This window comes from Copadichromis virginalis, linkage group LG15 (genome assembly GCF_057382275.1).
Source record: "Copadichromis virginalis isolate Kocher_CV1m ecotype Utaka linkage group LG15, C_Virginalis_male_GT1.1, whole genome shotgun sequence".
In the NCBI taxonomy this organism is placed as follows: Eukaryota; Metazoa; Chordata; class Actinopteri; order Cichliformes; family Cichlidae; genus Copadichromis; species Copadichromis virginalis.
In genome coordinates, this window is record NC_140632.1 from 19,395,722 (window position 1) to 19,408,787 (window position 13,066).

Here is a 13,066-nt window from a genome sequence, read left to right on the forward strand (position 1 = left end):
TTGCAGCTTGGTTGCTTTGAAGTTTGTGTTAATCATCGCATCTGTGTACAGAATCTCTCCTCAGGGAGCCATTTTTCCTTGCTATTCTTGAATTTAATTCCTCTTCTTTTTTCATTGAGTTATTTTGCAGTAAACACTTTACCGAGGTCAACAATCAAGGCAGCCCATCAGGGAGCTGGTTATTTTCCATTGCTGTTAAACATGGCACTTTAACACACACAGACCTGCACATTTCTGTTGAGGCTGACGGCGGGCACAAAGACCCCGTCCAGGTTCTCAAAGGCAGTTGGGCCATGCTGTTCCTTATTGATGTAGAAGGTCAGTGTGCGTTTAGTCAGATCCAGCAGGACACCCACAGTCGAGCCCTTAGTGATGCCTCCCTCTGCCCTACACACACCCACACACACAAAGCTAGTCAATTTTGTTATGTATATGTGCCGTAAATGCACAGATTTTATAGTAGGTTAAGTTTCACATTGAAGGTAACACAGCACAAATATGACTGTAGTTGTGTCATGCTGCAAAAAAAGACAAATATATATGTAAAAGAATGAATACAAAACATAGTCACCGAAGAGTCCTTTAACTCATTCACAGCTTGTTTAAAGACAGCACTCTGAAGTCTGGGGATGCAGCAACAGGTTCTTTAGTATTTCTTGCCAAATGGCAGCAGAGTGAACAGGCTGTTGCTGGGATGGTTAATGTGTTTTTTAATTAATTATTATTATTATTATTATTATTTTGGTTTATGATACTTTAATCTACGTGTGTGTTAAATTAGTTAAAGTTTTAAAAAAATCTGATCACTCTTGTATTCATATTTTGTGTGTTTTATGTGACATTTGTTGGCGTCTTCTACATGGAACCTGAAGCTAACAGTGCATCAAATGGCAAACAAAGACCCCTGTAACTCATAAATCAAAGTTAGAATTGGCTCAGTTGCTGTTGAATGAATTATTTCACATATCAAATGTATTTAAAATTAAACGTCTGCTCTTTTTGTCTAACACGTAAACTCTCTGTTCTCTGTTTTAAGAAGTGACTTAATGAAAACGATCTATGGCAAAAACCTGCGCTCCAAAAAACTATGTTTTAACCACAAAGCTTGTGTTTTTGCTAAGAGCTAAACAAATGTCTCTAAACTTATAGAAATGCAGACACTCACCAGGATTAGGCTGTCAGGGCACTAACAGATAAAGAAATCAATATGAGATTAAGAAGTCAAAAATAAAGCTCCGACACGACACGATGAATGACATGAAAGGTGGGTAGAGAACTGACAAGTCAAGAGAGCAGATATTTTTCATGAATAAATCTTTAATGAGAGTTTGATGGCTTCCTTGTGAAGCAGACAGAGAGACGGTGCAGATGCATGTTTTGATGTTTCCTGCAGCCATCTTATACAGCTCCCCTGTGTGTTTGTTAGTCTGTTTGTTAGTATTGTATGAGCCTTCGGGTTTCTCTGTCATCGTGTGCATCTATGGTTATAGCTTCCAAACCTCTTAGAAGTATGAGACTTAATGCACAAGACAGAATGATGAATGCATAAGGGAAACACTTTACAGAGTCCCTGTCTCCTGTTGTTTTACTCAACGACAAAAGTTGCTCATGAATTACTTAAAATGATGAGTGCTGCTTTCTAGTAAGACAAGATTTAACAAGTTGGATTTGTTAATGTTACAAACTAATTGAATCATATTTTATAGTAAAGGAAACAGCAGTATTGCTACAGTAATAATACATTATAGTACATTAGGAATGATATAATGACAATCTTGGGATTGCCATGTTATGAAAAATTAAATTCAGCAGGTATTTCTCCTTCTCTTCATGAATCACCGTAGTGGGATTATCATTAAAGGATTAAAAGCTTCGCCAGCAAAAATAGAACAAATTAAATCCCAGCATCACTCCACTCAGATTTAATTGTGCCTTCTAATTAATGGTTTATTAAATATTTGAGGGCTTGAAGGATGTTACAGAAAATTCCTAATGAAGGAACGTAAACTACTGATTTCATATTATACTATCCGGTCTGCAGATACACATGTTAAAGGCATTAATGTTATGAACAGCTTCTTCCAAGACAGAAAGTGCTACAACAATCCTTTAGAGGGGTTGATGAAAGAGCTGAAAACTCCATGAAAGCTTTGCCGCAGGAACGGGGATTTTTACAACCTAGCAGCCTATGAGTTGTTCACACAGCATGAGTAATATATTCAATTTTAACTTTGTAGTTTGACAAAACAAAACAAATGTAAAAATTTCAAGATTTGTCTTTTGTTCTTTGTATTAAATAACTGCAGCGGGGAAAACCAGCGTGATAATAGTGAAAGTCTGGAAAAGCTGTCAATGTCTTTTTTAGCTTTCCTGATGTTCCCTTCAACAATCTGTCCCTGGGCATCGCTGAAATCCTTTCAGCATGACTACAAGCAGTGTTGGTCAAGTTACTTGAAAAAAGTAATCAGTAACTAATTACTGATTACTCCCCCCAAAAAGTAATCCCGTTACTTTACTGATTACTTATTTTCAAAAGTAATTAATTACTTAGTTACTTAGTTACTTAGTTACTTTTTAAAAACACGATTTACAACCTGAAGAGGTGATAAAGTGATAGATCTTTCAGCCCAATTCTACTTTTTCTACATAATCCATCATACAAAATGTAATCAAATGGAAAAGTCTCTTTTTTTAACTTGTTTTATCAGTTTTAATCTTTTAACTTTATGCATCAAGCAAAACATTTAATTATATGCAACATTCTCTGACTTGAATAAATTAGTTTAACATTTAAACCTATTTTCTACACATTCCAGCACATAAAATAAAATATTTTTTGTGTTTACACTCAGTCTTTCAAATAGATGCAAGTAAAACACAGCAGAAAATAAATACAGTCAAAGACTCAGCGGTCCTTTTGCTCTATTTTCACCTGTAAAGCAGGAGCAGGGTAGGCGGAGGGTTACCCTGGTGCAGGTGTGCTGCGGTCAGTTGAAGAATCCGCGCGAGTGTCTCTGTGAGTTTCCCATCACGTCGTAGCTACTCGGTGCTTGCTCGGAAGTTTAGGGGTTTTTTTCGCTGTAAAAAGAAGTTTTCTTCCCACGCACGATGGACGCTAATGTTTTTGTCACTTTTTATGGAATCAAACTCAAAGTAAGGTCAGTACTTCCACACTTTAAACGCTGCACGCTCATACTCTCTCCCGCACTCGATATATTATCCATTGTTGATCTGCACACAGCTGCTGTCACCAACGTCGCACTTGCTTACGTCACTGTCATGACACATTCTCGCAAAAAAAATCACGGTTTTAGTAACGCAGTAACGCAGCGTTCCTACGGGAAAGTAACGGTAATCTAATTACTGATTTTGCAATAGTAATCCCTTACTTTACTCGTTACTTGAAAAAAGTAATCAGATTACAGTAACGCGTTACAAGTAACGCGTTACTGCCCATCTCTGACTACAAGTTGTCGACTGCTCCCTGAAGCTCCCTTTCTAACCGGATCTCCTCGAGTGTGTCAAATGGAGCTCTTCTACTTGACTTAAATTTTTGGGGCAAAGAAAGAAAGTCCCAAATCTGCAGAGCATGAATTGTCTTCATAATTGCATGTGCCAATTTTCCTCATCTTTTTGCTGTTCTCTTTATGGATCAACATAGTGGATCATCTGTCTCTATCTCTAGCATCCTCTTCTGTCACACAAACTTACCTGTAGTGTCCTCCTTCACTCCAACCAAAAATCTTCTGTGTGATCTTCTTCTTTTCCTCCTCTGCACATGTCCAAACCATCTCAGCCTTGCCTTTCAAACTGTGTCATCAAAACACTCGACCTGAGCTGGTCCTCTAATCTTGCCAGTTCTCTAATCTTAGATACTTCAACTCTGCTACCTCCTGTCTTTATGTTAGTGCCACCATGTCCAAGCAACACATCCCAGGTAAACCTTTCCTTTCATTCTTGCCTGCACCACATCTCAACCAAGTGTTCTCTCACAGAAGCCTCGGGCTGTTACCCAATTTGCAAGTCTCCATTGACAGTCTGACCTTAAGGAAAAATTCACAGTGCACTCTCTTAAGAAAGACCTGATAGGCAAACACTGGGTTGTAGCTGGGGAACAAACCCCCACCAGAAGTGATGTTCCTCAAAATGATCTGATCATTTTGACAACAAAAGCCACTGAAGAGGTTTGACGTCCATGATAAAATCTCACAATGCTCATGCACAGAAGTGGAATTCTGATCTACAACGATTCTCGAAATAGCAGCTGAAAACAGACCTAAAGTTCACAAGGACATGAGGATGAAAGGCAAATCTAAAACAAATAAACTCAGGCACTGTATTGGAAGGTAACCAGTATATTATTTTAAAAAATAATCTTAAATTAGTCTTTTGTCAGTTGTCTTTGCATTTGAATGATATGAGCCTCTGGATCCTGCAGGATATCAGTTTGGGATTTTTCTTGAAAACATGCAGATGGAATCTCTTAATTGTTCTCATTTTTTAAATATGATATGTATTTTATGCCAGTATTATACAACATGTCCAATGGTAGGGAACAATGGTTAAAAGTTATCACTAAAAACTGTTGGTGGTGTTGTTGCTCCCCATGCACCTACCTGTTGGTGTGGGAGTTGTTGTGCATGAACCAGGAGCGGTTGTTGTCCACATACATGGCCCAGGCTTTGTCATCTTTCCCCAACATCATGTCCTTCATGGTGTTGATCCTTGCTATGCCAAACGCAGGATCTGGGTGGTTGTCATAGCGATCAATGCTGACCTCCCAATAGTGAATGCCCTGAGATTCAATAGGGGGTAAAAAAATTAATCTTCTATAACTTCTATAACCAAAAATCAACAGAAAAAGGCTAATCGCTGTCAAATTTAAATGGAAAATATCTGTATACACTTCACCTTGGAGAAAGCAGCAGTCCCCAGCACCACACGGTCATCATAGCTGTTACAGCTAACTGTCTGGTTGTCATTAGTCAGAACAATGTCCCGATGAGCTGAGGTGGGGTCAAAGGTGAACCAAGCCACTGTAAGAAGGACACAACAGTTAGCCTGCTAATAGTCTTTGGAAATTCTGTAAGTCTGTACTAACATTCACACTAAATTTAGTCACATGTTGTATTCTGCATCTTATTAAAATAATTTTAAAAACTGCTCATCCAAAGTGAACCTTACTGGGTAGCTATACCTACCCACACCTACAGTAAAGCCAATAATTATATCACTGATTCTAGAAGGGCCATGCTTTCTTTTTCATAGGATTAAAGACCCTATACAGTCCTTTGAAAATAAAACATGATTCAAAGCTCATAGAACCACCTTTAGCAGAAATAACTTGAAGTAATTGTTTTCTTTATAACTTTCAGTGTCTTAATTCATTATGGCCATATTTGCTATATAGCTTTGCTTCATTTCGTTAAGGTTTGATGTCATTTATTAATGCACAGCTCTCTTAAGGTCCCAAAACAGCATTTCTGTCAGGTTGAGGTCTGAACTTTGACTGTGCCATTGTAGCATATTGATTCTTTTCTATTTCAGCTATTTATTGTAGATTTGCTGGATAATTTTCCTGTTGCATGAACCAATTTGGGTGTTCTTGCAAACATGATCACATTTGACTCTAAAATACTTTAGTATCAGAGGAGTATAGAGGAGTTTAAGGGTGACTCAATGACTGCTAGGAGCCGAGGTCCTGTGGGTGCAAAACAAACCCAAACCATCACCGCTCCACCACCGTGTTTGACTTTCTCCAAACATGGCGCTGTACATTAAAAGGACATTGTTCGAGAAGTCTTGTGGTTTGTTCAGTTCAAAACCTAAGCTGTGCTACAATATTCTCTTTAGACAGTAGTAGGGATGGGTATCCGGTGCCATTATGGCAAAAGCAGTGCACATTTCGGTGCTTTATTTCGGTGCTTTTTTTTTTCTTCCTGAGATGTCATACACTTTGGATTCTAGCCAATCATTTTATCTTTGCAAGGATAGTAGGTGGGCCCAGGTACGTACATTCTTTTAGAGCTACAGATTAAAAATGCCCAAGGCAAAGTGGTCAAAAGTCTGGCTTTACTTCACAGCAAAAGATGCAAACTCAGCAGCCTGCAACAAGTGCTTTAAGGTGATACTGTGATACTGTGCAAAGGAGATAACACCTCGAATCTGACAACCAACCTGGCGATGCATAGCGTTTTTTTAGAAGCCAAGAAATGCACCAAGTTAGCAACATCCCCCAAGAACCCGAAGAGTAGAGTCCTGACCCCTAGCCCTGCCAGTGTAGCAGAAATGATGACGGATGATGATGGCAGCAGCAGCCGTTCTTCTCTGCGTGAGTAGCTTAATGTTCGTGTGTAATTTAAGTTGAGTAGGCTAACCACGTTATTAAATTAATGCATGTAAGGTGAACTAGCAAACACCGTTGTAGTTACATGCGGCTGTCTTCTTGTTTGATGGCAGATACTCCCTTCACCCTGGCCAAAAAGGCTAAAATGACCAAAGCAAAAGTTTGAGCACCGTTTAAGCACCAGCACCGTTTCAAAAGTACTGGTTTGGCACCGGTATCGGATAAAACCTAAACGATACCCATCCCTAGACAGTAGAGGCTTTTTACAAGCATCTTCCAAATGACCCATACTTGAGTCTGTTACACCTTCTCTGAGCATTGTGTGGTCTGAAAAGTCAAACTAGTTTAATTGCTGTGACTGATTTTTTTAAATTATCAAAATACTTTGAACAAGCTCAAGGAATACACATAAATACAACTTTCAGCTTAACTCAGCAAGGGATATTTTCATCTCTGGCTGATAAAAACAAGACTATAAATGTAATCACTCTGTCAAATAATCACATTAATATGTATTAAAAGATTCTTTTATAATGAATGTGACCTTAGAAATCTTTGTACGGTGGTTGTGGGCAACAACTAATTGGGTTCATCCACAGAAAACAATGCACTTGTAAAGTGTAGGCCTGAGACGGGAAATGTTTCATCAACTACCAATGCATTATTAAAAAAGTGCTTGCACATGAGATTTTTACTGTCACACTACACGGATGCCATGTTTTTGTTTGCAGCCATTGCTGTCTGTTCAACAAGAGTCACGTCGCCGCAGTTTTCTTTCTCGGTGTAGCTGCGGTACAATCCTCAAAGAGAGAGAGAGGAGGAAGAGGAGGAGAAGGGGAGGGAAAAAGAGGCAGAGTAGGCAGGAAGAAGAACGATGATAGAGAAGAATAAAAAGAGGGCGGGTGGGATAAACAGTTATCAGTCAGAAAACAGACTCTAATGCCCATTATTGTTGTGGCTGGTTCAGAGACACTGTTTGTGTGTTTGTGTATTGTAAAAATCTCCACCCGCATTGCTCTGCTGTTACACAGTGGGTGTCTCTATTTTCTTCTTTCACCTCCTCTTTCTCTGAGTCCTTAATCTCATTCTTTCCTTTCTTCTCCAGCAGTATATTCTGTTTTTTCTCCCTTTGCAGTTATGTTTTTTCCTTCCTTTTCTCTTTTTCCTTTGCATCTCTGTACAGTTTTACCTTTATCCTCTTTTTCCATTGCCCCCTTTCTTTTTCTTACTTAACCGCTCCTTTGATCTCCTTTTCTTTCCTTCTGTTTTCTTCTTGTTTGTGACTTTTCTTTACTGTCTACTCAAACCTGGTCTACTTCAGCTTTTTTCCATCCGCTTCCTCTTCATTATTCCGTTTCTCTTTTCTTCCCCTTTCTTTGTCTACTGTTCCTGTCCAGTGTATTTCCTTCACCCTCTTCAAAATCTTCCACCTACCTTTCTCCTGCCTTCTCCCAAAAACATCTCCTCCTCTATGTAAGAGGCTTTTCTGTTCACAGTTACATAGGTCAGATGAAATTACATCATGAAACCTGTTTTACAAAGAAGCTCGCAGACAAAAAAATCCCTTGGGTAAAAATATATAATGAAATCAAGACAGCCAAAAGAGCAGAATCAAAAGTAAGGCAGACAAAGAGTCCATCTGTCATGCTCTGGAAGCTAAGCCAGTTCCAGCACACACCACGTACCATCAGAAGTCTTGAGCATGACTGTCTTGCTGTATGGACCCACTCCAATGGAATTATAAGCTTTCACCCTTGCGTTGTAGGAACTGTTGAAATGAAGACCATCGACTGTACACACTGTTTCCTTCCCCACATATACCTCCTGGGGGCACACACAAACACGCACACACAGACACACACAAACTCAGCATCATTTGAAATGCAAGTTGAGGCAGTATATGCTCAAGGATTAGTGAAGAGGTCAAGATCTCTAGCACTTTTAATGCATGCTTGATGATGACTCATATACTTACACACATAAAGAGTATTATCTGTCCTTTGTCAGATATGAGCATCATATTGAGGAGAGCTACTAAACATCATTTTCTGAGTTTCAGATTAGATTAGTTATTTTCACAGTAGAGTTATTGCAGTGTTTCCCAAAAACAGAAATTTCTTGGGCAGGCTGCCCACGAATCTTTTTCAACCTTCAGAGAAAACAACGAGATTGAGAAACAAGTTCAAGTTGCTGCTGTGATGGTTCTTGGTGTCGTTCAGCTGTCTTTATTCTCTTGTCCTGGAGACACAACTGCATATTTTTTATTATCTATTTCCACAAAAAATATATGCATTTCTTTTGGGTGCACACATATGATCTGTGCCTCATTACTGCCACGATACAGAGTAATTCTGTGGGAAACACTATTAGTGTAAATCTTTTGTTTAACAAATAGTACTCACCCTGTACTGTCCTCCATTGCCATCATCCAGCTCCAGGATGTAGCCCTCGATGGGGTTGATGGTGGGCATAGCTACCCTCCAGGCCAGGGTGGCGCTGTTATTCCTTGTGCAGCACTTCTCCAGCTGCAGGAGAGGAGCTGGAGGCACTGAGGGTCTAGGCTCCACTGTGTAGAGAGATGGATGGATGCAATTTAAATTTTGCAATCAATGAATGAGAGGAATTGGGACAAAGAAGAGGTACAAGGAGGGAGACATGAAAGTGTGGAAGGATGAAGAGAGGAAGACATACAGGGATGCCGTCATCTGGCGGGTTGCCTTTAAACAGACTGAATGAAGAGAAAAAGGAGCTTTAATGACAATCTGGTGGGAGATTTAAAAAAGAGCCTTAAAGGTGAAAGAGCTCTGGGTTCATTTACAGGGTAACAGCTGGGAATTATTAAGGGCTTAAACTGGACCTAGTGAGGACTCTACATACACTTAAAGGGTAGTGTAGTGGTAGGGATGCACTGGGTTAGATTGATATGCGCTTTGAAGGCTGACTTGTAGTTTGATAGTAATAAATAAATCAGCAAAGGTGGTAAGAAAGTATGAGACATCGGCTCCCCACCAAAGGCCAGACTGATGAAAGCAAAGCATCATTCCTGCATAAAATCTGCATAAAATCAGAGGAAAAGCATCATATCAGTCTAACTCTTGTACAAAACAGGTGAAAAGCAAATTCCAAAAGGAGAAACAAACATACAAACAATAAAATAAGAAAAGATTAAAAAAATCTTTCTTCACTTTTTCATTTACAGGTACTTATCTGATAAATATATAACAGTACGGAAAACACAGGGGAAGGCAGCAGTCATGGCGGACAGTATAGAAGATAATGCATGTTTTGTTGATATTACATATTTGAATTTATGACTTATTACATGGAGATCAGCCACAACATCAAAAATACAGATTATGTAAAGTAATTAATAACGGCCATCTCTTTACAATGCAATGTTCTGCTGTAGAAATCTGGTTTCATGTCATTTATGTGGATGTTACATTGACGCAGAACATTAAATTATCCTTCAAACAGCCCAGATACTAATGCAAACATGAATCTACAAGATGTACCAGAGATAGCCTGATCCACAGACGCCCCACCCGCAACCTCCAGCAGGCAAATGATCTGCTACCTGATCGCAGAGACCAAAGGACACCTGCAGAAGTCCCAAATGTTGATGGATTGAAGCAGATTCTAATGTTGTGGCTGATCAGTCTATAGCTATCAAGCAAGACTGAATATGTGAAAACAAAATGATTAGAGGATCATGTTTACTGCACATTTCCTCAGTATATACTTACTCCCTATGATTTGTATTGCCACAGTTTAATTCATGCATAATTATATTTTTATATATGTGTCATTAGTAATATGTGAAACAAAATTATCACAGGAAACAAAGATCTTTGTGCAGAACTGTTCAGCAGATCAGTGTCGTTTACTGTTGAAGAGCTGAAAAACAACATGCAAAGGGAAAACACCAGAGAAACACTGTGGGACAAAAAGACCAGTGAGTTTCCAACCAGAGAGCTATCGGGGCTAAGGAACGAGGCAGGAGTGACAAAATATATGCAAGGAAGGGAAACAGAGATTTACAGTGAAAAATAGAGTCTCTGAAATACCTCCTGGGCTCTCTGTCTCCATCTCAGCCTCACCACTGCCTGCTTCCTGCATTTGTTTCAATTTTGGATTCTCCTGTACATCTGGAAATATGATGTTGATTTAAGTCAGTGTTCTCTAAAGAAGTAAAAAGGATGACCAGAAGTGTAGTGTATCAATCATACACTTATTTGTCACAATGATATTAACTAAAGGTCCAAAAATTATCATTGATAAACACAAAAATCGTTTGTCAAGCCTAAACTTGAAGGTTTTGTTGTCCTTTTTGTGTTGCATTATTTTGTGTAGTATTTTGTAGTTTTAGGTAGTATTTGTGTAGTGATAAGACAAGAGATTGTGTTTTTAGGTAGCACTTTTAGAGCTAGGTAATAATTTGGTAATTGTGGGGTAATAAGTTGGAAACAAGGAGGCAATAATTTTATCATCACTATCATCACTGCCCCAGTAATATCCAAGCAGTTATTTTGTATCAACAGTGATTACTGCTGAGTAACATTACATTACTCAGCAGTAATCACTTACTGAAATCATACTATAATGCATGTATATACAGGGAGTGCAGAATTATTAGGCAAGTTGTATTTTTGAGGAATAATTTTATTATTGAACAACAACCATGTTCTCAATGAACCCAAAAAACTCATTAATATCAAAGCTGAATGTTTTTGGAAGTAGTTTTTAGTTTGTTTTTAGTTTTAGCTATTTTAGGGGGATATCTGTGTGTGCAGGTGACTATTACTGTGCATAATTATTAGGCAACTTAACAAAAAACAAATATATACCCATTTCAATTATTTATTTTTACCAGTGAAACCAATATAACATCTCCACATTCACAAATATACATTTCTGACATTCAAAAACAAAACAAAAACAAATCAGCGACCAATATAGCCACCTTTCTTTGCAAGGACACTCAAAAGCCTGCCATCCATGGATTCTGTCAGTGTTTTGATCTGTTCACCATCAACATTGCGTGCAGCAGCAACCACAGCCTCCCAGACACTGTTCAGAGAGGTGTACTGTTTTCCCTCCTTGTAAATCTCACATTTGATGATGGACCACAGGTTCTCAATGGGGTTCAGATCAGGTAAACAAGGAGGCCATGTCATTAGTTTTTCTTCTTTTATACCCTTTCTTGCCAGCCACGCTGTGGAGTACTTGGACGCGTGTGATGGAGCATTGTCCTGCATGAAAATCATGTTTTCTTGAAGGATGCAGACTTCTTCCTGTACCACTGCTTGAAGAAGGTGTCTTCCAGAAACTGGCAGTAGGACTGGGAGTTGAGCTTGACTCCATCCTCAACCCGAAAAGGCCCCACAAGCTCATCTTTGATGATACCAGCCCAAACCAGTACTCCACCTCCACCTTGCTGGCGTCTGAGTCGGACTGGAGCTCTCTGCCCTTTACCAATCCAGCCACGGGCCCATCCATCTGGCCCATCAAGACTCACTCTCATTTCATCAGTCCATAAAACCTTAGAAAAACCAGTCTTAAGATATTTCTTGGCCCAGTCTTGACGTTTCAGCTTGTGTGTCTTGTTCAGTGGTGGTCGTCTTTCAGCCTTTCTTACCTTGGCCATGTCTCTGAGTATTGCACACCTTGTGCTTTTGGGCACTCCAGTGATGTTGCAGCTCTGAAATATGGCCAAACTGGTGGCAAGTGGCATCTTGGCAGCTGCACGCTTGACTTTTCTCAGTTCATGGGCAGTTATTTTGCGCCTTGGTTTTTCCACACGCTTCTTGCGACCCTGTTGACTATTTTGAATGAAACGCTTGATTGTTCGATGATCACGCTGCATCCCTCTGCAAGATATCTCACTGTTTTTGACTTTTCTGAGCCTGTCAAGTCCTTCTTTTGACCCATTTTGCAAAAGGAAAGGACGTTGCCTAATAATTATGCACACCTGATATAGGGTGTTGATGTCATTAGACCACACCCCTTCTCATTACAGAGATGCACATCACCTAATATGCTTAATTGGTAGTAGGCTTTCAAACCTATACAGCTTGGAGTAGGACAACATGCATGAAGAGGATGATGTGGACAAAATACTCATTTGCCTAATAATTCTGCACTCCCTGTATATATATATGTGTGTGTGTGTGTGTGTGTGTGTGTGTGTGTGTGTGTGTGTGTGTGTGTGTGTGTGTGTGTGTGTGTGCTACCTAAACACTGAAATACATTTTTTGCACGCAGCAATGAATTTTGTTCACTCAAATTTAGCTTTTCTTTGCTCGAAATAAATTTCTCCTCAAAATGCAACACTTGTACCTGCAAATTTTTTTTACGTGCGCTCAGAATAGTGGCACACAAATAATGCCGTATGCTTGTTCTACGCTTTTTTATGCTGCATATTTTACCAGAGGTGCAAAGTTATATTCTTTCCAGTGCAGCTGAGCAGCTGCTGCTATATTATTATAAAAGTATAACAGTATAATCCTATTATCCAGTATTCAGCATTGTTTGACGGTATCAATGCAAATTTTATGTTTAATATTGTGGCTTATTATAAGGAAATGTTTGGTAATGTTTCTACTACATTTCATAGTAATATTTGTCACAATTTAAAGCATATGAAGTTCACTTTAATAGTTTATTAATATGTAATTACAAAAATGTAAAAAGGCAGTTTTGTAGTTCTTAGCCCTGTTT

At 39.0% G+C, this 13,066-nt stretch overlaps 1 protein-coding gene across 2 annotated transcripts in view; it reads right to left on the minus strand.

Moving 5' to 3' along the window:
* trim67 (tripartite motif containing 67) overlaps positions 1-13,066 on the minus strand; it is a 59,324-nt gene that overhangs the window by 5,197 nt on the left and 41,061 nt on the right. Inside the window, exons 6-11 of one of the 2 annotated variants that reach the window (XM_085432342.1) lie at positions 10,414-10,494; positions 8,749-8,912; positions 8,032-8,170; positions 4,912-5,036; positions 4,617-4,795; positions 225-387 (exon numbers count right to left, since the gene is read on the minus strand). In XM_085432342.1, coding sequence (XP_085288468.1) covers positions 225-387; positions 4,617-4,795; positions 4,912-5,036; positions 8,032-8,170; positions 8,749-8,912; positions 10,414-10,494 — 851 coding nt within the window. The remainder of the gene's footprint in view (positions 1-224; positions 388-4,616; positions 4,796-4,911; positions 5,037-8,031; positions 8,171-8,748; positions 8,913-10,413; positions 10,495-13,066) is intronic. The other variant, XM_085432341.1, reaches the window with a different exon arrangement.